The 15775-nt window shown below is 37.4% G+C and overlaps 1 protein-coding gene across 1 annotated transcript; it reads left to right on the forward strand.

The window, feature by feature from the left end:
* The first annotated feature begins 1698 nt into the window (after positions 1 to 1698).
* On the forward strand, positions 1699 to 3202 carry LOC149084696 (meiosis-specific nuclear structural protein 1-like). Its single transcript, XM_089235361.1, has one exon. It carries the CDS (start codon positions 1699 to 1701, stop codon positions 3169 to 3171), a length of 1473 nt encoding a protein of 490 aa, XP_089091487.1. The 3' UTR covers positions 3172 to 3202.
* Positions 3203 to 15775: the final 12573 nt, after the last annotated feature.

Genomic DNA, 15775 nt, shown 5'->3' on the forward strand with positions numbered 1-15775 from the left:
TTTTCATAATTTTAGGTTGTTAAGGCTGTAAGGCTAATAATAGGCTGTAGACAGCTCAGAATACACCATTTTAATTATTCACCTATTATAGCATACTTGTTCACCCCATGGCCCACCGGCCAAACATAACCCTCGGAGCCATCAGGTGCCATCCGCGACCTCAAAACTAATTTTGTGAAAATGAACTAAGCTGCACTGTTTCGTATCCCTTCACGGTACCCGCGGCACAGCTCAAGATCACTCAAGTGACCCCGCGGCATGTTTACAGATCACTTAAAAAACATGCGGTGCTGTTCCGGAGTCACTTATTCAAGAGTCCCACGGCACACCAATGAAGTGGCCCCACACTCTATAAAAGGTTAGGCACCCTTGCTGTATAGCTTCCTGTGCCTACATCCCTGATAATAAGCTCTATCTCTTAAAGGGTTTCTTGGGCTATGACTGTGCATTGCTTTCTGTAACTTTTTCAATTACATGTTTCATACAAATACAGTAATACCTCGGCTAACAAAGATAATTCGTTCCAGAATCACGTTCGTTAGCCGAAACACGATTTCTCATAGGTTTCAATAAAAAATCTTACAATTCGATCCAAGAATTGGTCAATATTTAAAGATTTTTTTTTAAATATACAAAGTTTATATACACCTATAAAGAATATAAAAGCTGAGCGAAGACTAAAATGAATAGCTTCAAAACTGAAAAAACAAGACTATACATGCTCAACTCCAGGCTCGCGAGCCAAATGTGGCACTCGGAGTTATATTATGTGGTCCGCAACCTCAAGCCCAATTTTATAAAAAGGAAATTAGTGGTGCATTTTCACTAATCAGTTAAGTGGCCCGCAAATTTCAGGTCACTTAAATGTCCTGTGGCACATTTAAAAGTGACTTGAGTAACACGGCACTGTTCCAGAGCTTTTAAATCAGTGGTTTCCCCACTTTTGCCACCTGTGGCAAAGTTACATGTGGAAAAAGATTTCATGGTGGACATTAATTAATCGGGCTTGAGTGGCAGTAATTTTGATGATGATTGGCGCTAAAATTCACCTCACGACATGGCTGTATTAAGGGAGACATAGATGGCTTTTTCTCAGCTCGAGATATCAAGGAAACAGTTATTTTCCGGATATTATGCTGAGGTGAACTCGGAAAGAAAAGTCATCATGTGTCCGCCGGAACATGAACCCAGGCCCTCTTGCATACCCGGAGGTATGCAAAAGTCATCACGTCTCGGCGGAGACGTAATGACTTTTCTTTCCGAGTTCACCTCAGCATAATATCCGGAAAATAACTGTTTCCTTTGCTGTGTTAAGTCAACATGTGCAGGGTAATAACTAGATGCTTGGTCAGCTGAGGTGAGCACGCATTTTGTCACACTCTTGTAATGTTGAAAAAGAAATTAAAGGTTAAATTAAACGAACTCTCTGGTCCGGTGGCACCGCAGACCCACCTGCTCTCCCCCTCCTCCAGTTGTGGTCCTGAGAATGTGCATCCATATAACCGAAAACGCGGTACAAAAATCACTAAAACAATCTTCGTTAGCCGAGACATTCGTTAGCTGAGGTATCACTTTAATTATTGTGAGAAATTCCACCATATTCATTCCCTTAAGAAACTTTCTATCGAAACGATCTATATGCATTACATTCCCGTGTTTCTATCTTTTCCCAGGTGATTTTTTTCCTGATTTTAAAAGATGTATAAGTTATTCAGAGATGTAGACAAGGTCAATGCTGAGCGAGAAGCGAAATCGAAGTTAGTGAAAGAGAGGGTCCTGGCGGAATGTTTCGGCAAATCCGACCGGATAGAAAATGCCAGAGACATGCGTGTGCTCAACAGCATCGAAGAAGACAACCTGAAGGCAGCGGAAGCAGCATGGCAATACGAGAGGCGAAGGGAGAACGAAAGGAGACGAGCCTTCGAGGAAAAAGCGGAACAGGACAGCAAGGAAAGAGAAAGAGAGACATTCCTGGACGAGGCGATCCGGAAACAGATCCGACGCACCGAGCCAGAGCTCAGGGAGCTCGAAAGGAAGATCCTTGAGGCGAAAGTGGCGAGAGAAAGGTCGGTTCAAATCGCTCATAAGATGGCCATCGAGGAGGTGAAGCGCAAAGAAGAGTTGGAAGAGGCCCGGAAAGTGCAAGAAGAAATAGATAGGTTACAGAGAGAGAGCTACGAGAACTTGGAGAAGGAAAGGGCCCTCAAAAAGAAATACCACGAAGCCCTCGACGAACAGCGTTTCGTCCAACAGGCATCCAACAAAAACATTGAGAACGAACTGGTCCAGGACCGAAATATGGTGGACCAGTTGGTGAAGAAGATAGAGGAAGAAGACGCGGATGAGTTGCGGAAGACACGGGAAGAGAAACGAATGCTCAGGGAGCAGATAGCCGAATGCCAGAGGGCCAAATTGGAGGTAGAACGTCAGGAGCAGCTCCTGAGGGCCGAGGAAGAAACGAAGATAGCCGATTACAGACTGATGCACGACTACAGGGCTCTACAAGAGGAAGAATGGAGAAAGACCGAGATGTTGGCGAAGAGAGTCCAGCAGGATAGGATGATGCGCGAACTGGACCTGTTGGAACAGGAAAAGATCCGCAAAGAAGAGCTCCGTACCGAACTTGCCTACGAGGAGCAACTCTTACACGAAGGCAACCGGGACCAAATAATTGCCGAGAGAAAAGCCCAAATGGCCCGCGAGGTCAGCGACATGCGCTCGAAACAGATGTATCTGAAGACCCAGAGCGAAGAACAGCAGAGGAAAGAGGACGAACTGTACACGAAGGTCCTGATGGACAGGCTCTACAACGAGGACAAGCTGGCAACGATGAACGAGGTCGAGAAGAAACGCAAGCAGAAGGAGCACCGGGAGATGATCCTGAGGATGATCGAGGGAAGGAGGCAGAGGATCGTCGAGGACAAGGAGCTGCAGATGGCCGAGTACCGCCGCCAGAAAGAGATCGAGGAACTCAAGAGATCCATGATCGAGCAGGAGAGGATCCGGATTCTCGAGGAGAACGTCGGAGACCTGCTCGGTTTCATACCGAAGGGCGTCCTCAAGACTGAAGAGGACGTCGAGAGGCTCGGCGAGAGCTTCCAGAAGTTCTATCATCGCAAACTGGTCAAAACATCATCCGACGAATCATCGTCCGACGACGATAACCATTAAAAGTACCCGTCGTGGTTCGGATCGGACGACGGACAGAACAGACTTTCACTGCCTAAATTATCAATACGGTTTTTATTGTTGCAATATTTATTCTTTCATAATCAATGGCATTATGTAGTTTTGAAGTCCGTTTGACGAAATCTCCAATTTTTCAACTTCATCAATTCAATGTACGTGTGCAGGTGAATAATTAGTTTTACGTCATTGCTCATTAAAAGTTATTAAGGATTGATAATCCTCTTACAGATTCGAACTTTTGCCAATACGTCATGGTTATGAACGTATATGCATTCATGTGAATTTACAGTACAATTTAGGCCTTAAGGTCGTCAAGATCTGAGCTCTCATCAACCTCTTTACGATCACGGGCGTAATATTACGTCCAAACACCAGTTGAATAAATTCAAACAAGTTCAGTTCTCTGTGTTTTCCGTCCTCTTTCTTCGCCATTGAAGTTGTTTATAGTAACCCTATTATCTACGGATTGCTTTGCTTTTCCCTCCTTTCTTAATAATATATCTTTCTGCTGTATACGTGCAAGAACGAAGGAGGACTCTAAAAAACACTCTTATCTTCCTTATGTATATTATACATTTTTCCTTTTATATTTCTTTTCTTTCCCCCTTATTCCGTTTTCTAACGTGTGGTTAGGTTAGGACAAGGTCACCAGATTTATCGCTGATTCGTTAAATAGAGATAATCCAGATTTCTTGCCAAAACTTTGTACGTGAAGTGATTAATGGACGTGCTTCAGCTGGTCTGCACATTCGTGGAGAGCAAAAATACCAGCTAAAGCAGGGATCTACAACCCATGGCCCGTAGTCAATATGTGGCCCACTGAGCTTTTTGCTGTGGCCCGCTGACCATTACTTTACGTAGAAACACACACACACGATCAAAAAAATTCCAATGTATACATGCGTGCGTGTCGTTAACGAGCTCTGACCACTGAAATCTATACTTTCCAGAGTCAACATTAATTCTGCGCATATGATGCATTAAAAAGGGCGTCATACGAATTTGGGAAGACCTCCGCGGCAGAAACAGTTTTTGAGACCTATAATTTCATATAGGCTACATATTTCGAGAGGCAAAAATTTGTCATCTAAAAATAAAAATAATTACAGAATTAACAGAAGTGATAAAAAAGACGTTAATGGAAGAAATAATTGCAGAATTTTTGAAAAAATAATCTTATAATTAATTTGTAGAACAATCCCTTACTCAGCTACTTTCAGCAAGTTTCAAACCTACAGCTCAAAATATCACGTTTATCTTTCTGAATTTTCACCACATTCAGCTGGAATTTTAATATAACTTGCATTATGTATATCTGGCAATCAAATTACGAAATATAAAATTTATATTGCTCGCGCATTGAGTAACTAATAATAATTTACTGAAAATACTCGTATCTCATTGAGGTATCGTAATGTGAAGTTTCTACACATTACGTCTCATATGTAGCGCCATCTTTTCTGCAAATTTCGGGAAAATTAATGGAAAACTTGACGTCTGTGTGTGCTGTAAGCAAAAATCATGCGATGAAAAAATTGGGATTTTTATATAAATCATTTATATTTTCGTGAACATACATGCTATTTTCACGAAGATGCACATAAGTGTTGCACCTCGTTATTACAATATTTAGTTGCAAATCATTTGCAGCTTTTTCCTGATACAAAGTTGAGATCAGAAGCGTTTTCATCTTATTTAATTTTTTGTTGGTTCCCCTAAAAATGCGCTCTTTATTAGATTTCCACTGGAAATGGTGAATACTAGCATAGTCATACCGATCGGATTTGACCGAGATTTCAGAGCGGTTCGTTTGATATGTTTTTAGAAATTCTAGAAAATTTCTAAACTTCAAAAAAGTCTCTTGGTGATATTGTGTATACCCCCCCCCCCTCCCCCCCGTTAAATGCCGCATCGTATTAAGTCGACTTCCCGATAATTTTAAGCAAGAGTAAAGTATAAAGTAAAACGGATAAGAACAAATTCCCGTTTGAGAAAAAGAATCAGTTTCATAAATTATCTAGGTATGTCATCACTAAAAAAAAAGGGACGTGAGGAGGCGAGATATCTCGTCAGTGACGGGAGAGGGTTGAATAAGTTCAATAAGCGGTCCTGGCATCGTTTAGAGAGAAACCTAAGTCTGGCATATTATCTATTACACGTTAACCCTTTTATTGTTTTAGTTTTGACAGTACTTTAAGGTACCACTATCTTTCACACGCGTAAAAACTCTTAGGCCGGTATTACACTATAAAAGTTCAATAAAAATTATTTTATAAAACTTGAAAAATGCAACCAATGAGCACATCTGTTACATTCGAGTGAACTTATCTGATCCGCCTATTGGTTGCGTTTTTCAAGTTTTATAAACGAAATTTTATCAAACTTTTATAGTGTAATGCCGGCTTTACGCACGTTGTTGGGAGTTGGAATTTTTACGTGTAAAAGCTGTATAAATGCATTATGATTAAGAGCGAAACGATGTCATGCTCTTGCCTGGTTCCCAAGCAATGATAATTTTCACTATGTGACAAGAATGTCAGTACTTGATGTTTGCGGCGTTATTCGATCATGTAACTACTCTGTATAGAAATCAGATTCTTTTAATTACACGCGTTGAATCTTTCTCTCTGTAACAAAATATTGAATACTATTTTTACACGCGTTCAGAAGTTATTTTGATATTTAAAAAGAGTCCGGCTCATTTTTTTTCTGGCAACTATTCAAATTTTCATCTAGATTAAAGGGATTCATTAACGTTAAAAAGATGAGAATTAGAAAAAACAGTAATATAAAATAAATAAACGAATACGACAGTATTTTTATGCATTGTTGCAAAATGCATTGTTTGCAAACCAGTAGTAAATATTCTGGAAGTCATTATTAGGGTGGCCAGATGAAGTACCTGAGAGAAACTGAGAGAAATCCCAGAAATCCTAATTAAAAACCGGGGCAAAACCGGAACGTTTTAGGAACCCCTTTTATTGGGGGACATCTCAGTATAATATTGCAAACTTACAAGGTATGTATTACGAAAATACTATCACACTGCTTCTACGCAACGGTGCCAAAATGAATAAAACATCAGGATAAGGTTATCAATGACGGACCTCCCGTATATATGGGATTGAAGGGCGATACAGTCGAATCTCGTTTTAACGAACACTTTTCTAATCCCCCTAATAAGTTTACAAATTCTAGGTAACCTGCAATTCCTTTATAAAGAAATTTCGTTTTAACGAAGTGGTTACTCCGGTTTCTTTGCGTTCGTTATAACGGAATTCGACTGTATATGACCTCTGAAGGGGGGAGGTGAATTTTTTTTTTTTTTTTTTATTGCATCCAAAACTTTTAATTACTTGCACAAACAGGCTATCTTTTCGCGATCTCATTTTTCTAATTTCAAGATATTTCACGAAGCTACGGCATTAATATGTGCAGATTTTTTTTGTTTTTACTTTCATTGAAAATGTTAGCGCCCTCTATAGGCTCTACAGAGAATAAAAATAAAATGAAGTAATCATATATTTAAATGTACAGTACCCACAAGTTTTAACCGAACGATGGCGATATCTTGGGTTGTATTAAAAAAGTTAAAATTTGTATTAAAAATTTTTGTTGTAAAAAAAAAAGGAAGGTAGTATTCTTCTTCGTTTAAGATCTTCTACAAGTGTACTGAGTTAATTTTTTCTTAAGGGGCCATCTAGATATTTACCATTTTTTTCTTCCATATTTGGATTCTCAAGAAATGCCGAAATACCAAATTTCATCAATTTCGAATGAACAGTTAGTGAAACATAAATTATTGAAAAACGAGTGACGAAATGTTGAATAGAAACATCTTGTTTTTGAGCATAATTGCTGAAATAATATAGGTATCTCATTACTTTTTATTTTACATGATAGATTCTAACGGGCCAAACATAATTTTGTTACTCATTTTGAATTTGGCTTTTTTTTTAAATATGAGTTATGAATTATTTAAAAACATATTTTTTGAAAATTTGTGAATAGAAGCATACATTAATTTTTACTTCATTCGAATCGGCATAGTCGAAAACCCAACAGAATTAATTTTCATTCAAATCTGACCTCTATTTCGCGAGATATGAGCGATTATATGAAAATAACCATTTTTAGGGGCCATGTACAAGTTATAAATTTGAAACTCATTGAAAAATTTCTCATGACAAATTATGCGAAAATGTTTAAATATGAAGCTCATAACTATACTAGCAATTTTGTTTTACGTATACGGTGATAAGATAAACAACTCATCCATCCAGTTTTTCAAACATTTTTTTAAGTATTCGAGTGAACAAACAACGAAATTTTGCAGTTTTTCACTATTTCAGAAATTCGTTCCATTCCTTAGACAACATTCATGAGCTGAAATGGCAAATATAATAATGCGCAAAGAATTCACAAATTAATACCATACAATTAGATTGATGTTAATATTTATAGAGATAATAATCAATAACGGTTCTCCCAATAGCGTAAATCATCTTAGTGCGCGCCAAGTTTAGGGTAGTGGCTATTGGTGGAGTCGTCTCTGCTAAAACCACGGCATTTCGTTTCATCCGTATTTTTTTAGCATTAAAAATTGAGGAATTGCAAAATGAAACAAAATTATAATATAAAATAGTGCAAAGTTCGACGGAAAATTCTTATATATTTTTTTTCTGAATTGATGAAATTGTCGTCACAAACAATCGCTTTGTGTCACATCGTTTGAAATAATTATGGTATAAACATTCGTTCAGTCTCGGATATAAAGTCACTAAAATGAAGAGTAATATAAAAAAAAGTTTGTTTTTCACCTCCATAAAAATAGAAACTATTTATTTTTTAGCAGCACTAAATCCAAGCACTCGCGTAGCATATGCAGTATTTATCGTTCGAAACTTGTTTGGTGTGTGTGTGTTTTTCCCCCCTGCAATCAACCTTGAGAAATTCAGTTTCTCAATGTTGAGAGCGTCCCCCAAACACATTTTCACTCATATCTCTCTCATTTTTATACTTACAGCGATGAAATTTTATTTTTAGGCTAAGTGCAATGCGATAAATCAGATAAGATGGAAAAAAAATAAGGGTTTACTTTGAAAATTTTGAAGTTTGAACAATAATAAATATGTAGATGACCCTTCATCAAAACGAATTACACATAATCGAGTAAAAAATCACGAACCGTAATTTTTGGTGGAAACCGCTTCATTCTACAACTTTTAGAACGCAAGATATCGTCATCGTTCGGTTAAAAGTTGTGGGTACTGTACGTACTGAAGACAGCTTAGACTCTTCAAGTCCCCTAAATTCTAAGTTCTTTTAGTCTTAACTGACAACACATTTGTCATAATATTAAAATGTTTTATGTAATAAAAATATGATGTGCATAGTGAAATTAATTGCTGAAAATAATGCAGCAGCAGCTCAAAATTAATGTTCAACAGATAATAAAGGAAATTATGTTTGAATGTATTATTGAAATGTAAAATCCTGTCGTATTTTTCGTTAATCATACTTTCTTGTTTCGGCGATTCAAACTGGGATCGTCAATTTTCTTGGCATTCTCTACCCAGCATTGGGACGTTTGCCTTGACCCGCTGACCATTTTGAGGAAATATTTAACAGTGATAGTGATAGGAACCGAGAGACACCCAGGCTCTGTCACGCTCAGTGATGTAAGCACATTGTCCCTGGGGACTCGGGTGCCTCCGAGTCTGAAATATGATCTGCTTCTCTTCAGGGATTTTCATTGGATTAGTAACTATCACATCAATGAAAGCTGTCAATCTGCTGCTGGGTTGATCTAATCGCTGCACCGTGTAGTTTGATTTGGTCCAAAGAAATCCGTCAGTAATTGCTGCCTGTATCCAGCTTTTCGATAAGCCAGCGTGGATCAAACTATTCTCGACTATTCAGGCTCCTCTTCTTCTTCCTCTTCTCTAAACAGATGTACGAGATCACTGTCTGGGTGTAGTTGACGTCGTAGTCTAGTGGATCTCCTTACTGGCATAAGTGGCTCTCTATCTGGTTCTGGCTCCAGGACTGTAGTTCTAATATCCTCAGGGTGCTGCTCTAGGAAGCGGACCAGTTTACGTATTCTGCTTTTCGAATCTTCCCGCTTCAGGATTGCACTCAAGCCAAGGTATTAGCAAATGTTCAGCTGGCTCTCTGAATATTTAACAGTGGAAAACTAATGAATAAATAAAAATTATTCCATGGATCTTTCGCACCACTTAAGAAATTATAAAGCTATATTTAGAACTGAACCAACCGAGCACAACCATGCTCTCTGTCGCTATTGCGATATAAGCTCAGTGCCCAAGAAGGTGCAGTCGTGTTGGGGAAATTTCCAAAATGTCGATCACAGTCCCCTCCCCCTTGAACCATCACTCTTGTATCGCTCCCATGAGCCGACACGCAATGTCCTTTATGAGGAGCACCATTTGCCCACAGATAGGCGCAATACATAACAGCATATCGCAAATGAGACAAACACATATTCATACTGGTATGTGCAAAAGAGGAAAAAGGTAGACATTTACAGAATTTTTGCAAAAGATATTTGCTACTAAGTATAATATACTGAATAGGTTTTTTTGTTTTGTTTTTGCCGAGATTCAAACAGCAACATTGATTACGATATAATTGAAACAAAATATCTTCATATTAAGTGCACGTGTTTTTTTAACATATACAGCAAAAAAATAAGGCATTTTCAGTTGCCAAACTGACTGGCGACGTTTTCCGCTACTGGTCCCGCGGACAAAAACAATTTTTTTTTCTCAGTAGTCTGATTGTTTAATCACCGGTCTCGGACCAGTGCACCACCAATGACTTCGAACGGTGATGTATAAGAAAATCTGAGAATAAATTATAAGTTTGTTTCTCCACATGCTTCACATGCCGATCATGTATTGCACAAGATTGTATTTGAATAGCAGACCGATGACCGTCCATTGATTGACATCATAGGTGATCAACAGGTCGAGGTGAAAGCTGCCAGCACTAGAGCCCATGTTATTTTGATTGCATTTTTCACACGACAGATAAATCGAATGCAAACAATCATGGCAAGGTATCTGAGACATGCAAAAATCATCTCTAGAATTTGAGAAGTCTTTTCTTCTATTCGATGCAGACCGACCGAATACAAAGCTTAAAATTTGAAACATTTGGGAAAAACATGCCGCTACCATGAAAATGTCTTCAAATAATTTGATATAAAAACGTTATAGTTTTGTTATGATTATTCTGGCATTTCAGCTAACACTATTTTGCACATGCCAGCTAATTACATATTAAGAATTTGATTGAATCGAGATCCGTCCTAATTGTAGGGACCCCAAATACTTTTCCTTTGGCATGATAATGTCAACTTAACTTGGCTAACAATGTAGTTATTTTAATCTATTATTGAAACGCTAGGTTGAGTGAGTTCAGCCAAGATTTCAGATGGTTGTCGGACCGTTAATAGCATAGCTTTTGTTACGTTTCCTTTGTATCCAGTAATTCTAAATGCCTTCTTTTAGTGCCTATTTCAGATATTGTTAGTGCTTTCATACCTCCCTATTTTGACCATTTTTAGTCCCTAAACTTCCAAATGATTTAAACTTCCATGTGCGAGGATAGGGTATCGCAGACTTATTTACGAATGAGAGTGGAGAGAAGCCCTTTATATATTTTTTTCTTTCCTTCTTTCAAACAGAGCGCAACTCAGGTCTATCATACCCATGGGCAAATGCGTATCTAGTGTTGTGTCTATAAACAACACTAGATACGCATACATTCAGTGCTGCCATCTATATTTCAGAAGTGAAGTGGGTGAAGTATGATGATTGAATATTTGTACCGTTTGGAGGCCTGTTGCTGTCTGTGGAGAGACTTTTGTTTTTAATGGGGAGATCGGCTCGCAATCGCATTATGAAGCTGGGAACCACAGCAAGAAAAATTATAATGGGTACCGAACGATGCAAAAACGATCTGTCTGAAATATGCCTCCATTAAAATAAATTTTTGATATTCCTTTAAAAATTTTCAATTTTTCATTCATTATTTAAGTTAAAGCTTATGAGGTTTATTTTATGAACGAAGTATATATCTAGTTTTTGTATTGAATTTTCAATACAAAAAATAGTTTCCTCACCCGAGCCGCACGAGCCGAGAAGAGCAGTTCAGAATTGAGATGGAAATTCAAAATTTGTGAAAGCAATATTTCCAGAATTGATGAAAATTCCAGAATCAAACAACTGAACCTCCCTCAAAGGCTGATTTTTGTCGCCTGGTAACCTATAAATATTTTGCTACAATTCCCTCATTGCCTGATGCAAATTGGCTGCCATCCACTCATTTCTCAAATTTTCCTGACCCTCCAGAATTGCTGCCCTGGGCTATAGCCCGCTAAGACACCCCCCCCCTCCCCCTGCAAATACGCTTCTGCTCATTAATTCTAGAGCAGCCATCACCATTAACACAGCCTCTTCCAGAAGCCACTGCATATTTTCGACCTTCAAACAGATACAAAGAAGACGATTCACGTCGTTATCTCGTCACACTGAGGGGAAAAAAGACAAGTTAACCTTGTAGAAAAATGAATGCCTTGTCAAGTAAAATTTATTACGATTGCCGAAATCCAAGGAAACGGGTCACGTTTGGTATAGTCTTCAGTCTTCTTCCTTTTAACAGGTGCTAAAAGGTGATTGGGGCCTCCCATAATGTTTAAAACACTTTTATATAAACCTACAACGCAATCTTCTTAAAACGTTCTCAGTTTCAAGGAGATCTTATATTGGTTTTTACAAATATCCTCAGTTCAACAATAGTTTTACGTTTTTCTCGAATAACATTGATTGTTTTAGTCGATATGCGTATGGTACGTCATTTGAAAATAAAACACAGGACAGTGTAAACGTTTGTTCAGAGTTGAAAAAAACTAAAAAATTTCAAACATGTAGCGGTAGCGGGTTTTACAATTCAAAAGTAAGAAATTTTTATCCCGAAAAGAGAGAAGGCGCTCATTAATTTTCTTCTTATCCTGAAAAGAAGTGAAACTAGAAAGACTTATTCAGCGAATCAAGTGAGTTTACTTCCATTGGCGCTATTCATTATTTTGATAGTTGATTACTTTTTAACAACATATACGGTCAAAATCGGTTATAACGACGTACAATATCCCGCGAAATCCTGTCGTTATAACCAAGGTTGACGTTTGAAAGACCTTTAAAATAAGGAATATATAATCAGGTGCATTCAAGTTTTATAAATGAATTTGAAATTCTCATTATAATTAAAGTGGACATATTTCATCGAGATGAATGGAGGGAAATGGCGATTATTAAACACCGAACAACGCTAATTATCGTCAGAAGAAAAAATCTCAGAAAAATTGTTAATTATTGCTTAGAAACAACACTTGGCTGTACATAAAGTGACCCAGCAAGTCTGCAGTGAATTAAATAATGTGTTCACAAAAAAAAATTTAACATGGCATACCGTTATTCGTTATTCGAATTCCCTCCGAGCACTCTGTGCTCTAGTCTTCTCCGTTGTAGGAACTCCACTTAATGGAGTATTTTATTTCAAAGATGGTAAAGTATCTTGCTTATCAGCAAGCAGCCACGAGAAGTGATCGAGTGACGTGGTGGTAAGATGCTCGTCAACCACCGTTAAGGTTTCTGTCACGGTCCCGGGTTCGAACCCAAGGGAGGATATAGATAAGATGTTTTCCCTAACGAACTTGAGGCGACCGCCAATAGACAGCGCTTTCATTTCTAACCCATTTCAGTAAATTGCAATATAGCGATATGGCCAGGTTTGGTGAGAGTAAGTGAAATACAAAAACTAGGCAGTAAGAGTATATCAAATTTACCCTAAAAGGAATAGTATATCTCGACAGATCTAACCAGAAAACCTAGGTAGCGAAAGAAAGCTGAGCAAAAGAAATACCAAAAAAGGGCGTTTTTTGTTTTCTAAACATGTCAAACACGTGTGATGAATATGTATATGCTCATAAATAATCATATGCACATTGTGGGCTGTAATTTTGTAAATTATGCACACAGATTATTTTTTCCCCATTTCAATAAAAAGTATTAAATGAGAAATTACAAAAGGAACAATAAGCTTCATCGAGAAAATGAGACATTTTCATAATAAAAGTCGGGAAGCACAGATTCCGGCCAATACGGGAATGCCCCGTTTACGAGTCTCATATACAGGGTGATTCAGAAAAGATGGGAAAAATCTTTAAGATACAGTCGAATCCCTTATAACGAACGCCAAGAGCCCGGAGGAATCACTTCGTTAAAACGAAATTTCGTTATAAAGGAATTCCAGATTACCTAGCATTGTTCCTATGTAAACTTGTTTGGGGGATTAGAAAAGTGTTCGCTAAAACGAGATTTTCACTATAACGGTATTCGTTAAAACGGGATTCGACTGTAGTATACACCAATACAAACAATTGTCATCCAAGAATACATGGTCTAACATGAAACGCAAACCCGCTGGCGCGTTTCGAAACGGCCGCTCCGGAAACATTAAAACGGCATTCCTGTTGAAATTTATCGGGAGAAAAAGTACACCATGCACGCAAAAATGTAACCTAAGCAAGAAGAAGAAACCGTATGAAAATCGGCGTCACAGTGAATAAGAGGCGCAGACGCCAGCCCCCTGTGAAGTTATTCCAGATTGCAACCGTTCTAACAGTTGTAACGTACGGGATAATGGCGCATTTTAGTAATACTGAAAAAACAGACATGCATTTCATTTATGGAGCTGCAAACGGATATACCACAGTAAATGGAGTGCATGTGTCACAACTCGCTAGGTGGTAAATCACCCATAGATGGTGATAGACCGGAGTTGTGCTCGGTTCGAAAAAAAAAAAAAAGTATTATTGACGCTTTAGCCGAGGTGTCGTTACAACCGAGTTTGATTATATCTTGAATTTAAAAGTAAATTTATTTATTGTTACTAAATTCGTGTAAGAAAGTTCAAATACCATTTCAGAAATCTGTAGTAAGTGATCATATAAAGTGAAATTTTAATTCAAACTGACTTGAAAATGAAATATAAAATATCCATGACTGTTATCGTACTTGAAAACTGAATATTCAAAGAATTCCATTTTCTTAATCTAGGCTCTCCATTGAAGGAACAGAAGATGAGCGATTTTGAAATTGTTTCATGTGTTTCATCACCACCACCTCCACTAATTTGTCATAACATCAAAAAAGATTAACTTTGATTCGATTTTGTGAAATGGTTTTAACAATTAGCGCAAGTACATTTTGTGAACTGTAGAATATATATTAATTTGTCCCCTTCAGTGTTTCTTCCCCTCTCATTTTGAATTTTTGTAAGAAATGAAATTAATGGAATTGAAAATCGAAATACGTCGGGAAGGGAATGTATGCTTCGAGACGGCTGGATATAAATAATCGAATAACTTAAATTTTTATAATCTAGAGAGAGAGCATAAAGAACCTCTCTAATGTCCATCCGGAAATTATTGATAACTTAATGAATGATTTGAAAAGTGTGTCCGATTTTATATTATGATTGCATTTTTGTAGTTTGAACATGTTAACTATCGATTCCTTGTGTGTAATGTTTATATTTGTATATATACACTATTACATATCAATATTGCTTTAGATGACGTGTGCGTACTTGATCATAGAGCCTGGTATATTCGAATACGTACAGAAAAATTAGACTAAATTTTCCTAGTCTATTGGGTGAGCGTGAAGTAAAATCAATCTTGAGAAACGCTTCTGAAAATGTGTTGGTATATTTTTGAATGTCAAGAATATGTGGAACCTGTAAATCGTTTGAACAGTTTTTGATATTTGATAGCAACTTCACTTATTCTCATGAAGTAATGATGTCAGCCAAGTTAACATTCGAAGAAGTTTCGGATATCGTATTCAATCCAAATGTAACCATAGTTCCACGATCAGGTATGTTTAGTGTGGATTTTTGAAGAATTGCTCGATCTGCAATAAAAACCGTTCCAGATGATATATTTATTTTGAATGCGGTCCATATTGTGTAGTCAATATTCATTGATGTATCCATTGAATTTCTGAAAAAAATAAATGTGTTCAAAATGTTATGTTCATTTTTAAATTTTAATATATCATAAAAATTGATTTGTAATTGTTTTCATAATGAAAGTATAAAATATATAATAGACTTCGAAAACATTGTTATTTATTTTTTTATACGCAGATTGAAGAGAAAGTGGTGTGTATACAGAATGTTAACAATCTCAATAATTACACACGTTGATAAAATATAGTAAATCCCCTCTTAATGGACACCCCTCAGATGCGGTCACTTCTCTTTTACGGATAAATAATAATTCTCCCCGTATAATAAAAGTATAAATTTCAAACACCTTGCGAACACCGGCCCGCAAACGGTCACTCCTCTTTTACGGGTGGACTTTTTTGTCCCACCGGTGTCCGCAAAAGAGAGGTTTTACTCTGTATTTTACTTTCATTCCCCCAAACAATTTCGAGCAGTGAGTTACCCGTCTTCTAATATTATCGGTTTCTACATAAGGGTTCCCTCATTC

Source organism: Pholcus phalangioides, unplaced genomic scaffold (assembly GCF_987345545.1).
Source record: "Pholcus phalangioides strain wild (caught in Gottingen) unplaced genomic scaffold, Ppha-v1.0 ptg000008l_1, whole genome shotgun sequence".
Classification (NCBI taxonomy): Eukaryota; Metazoa; Arthropoda; class Arachnida; order Araneae; family Pholcidae; genus Pholcus; species Pholcus phalangioides.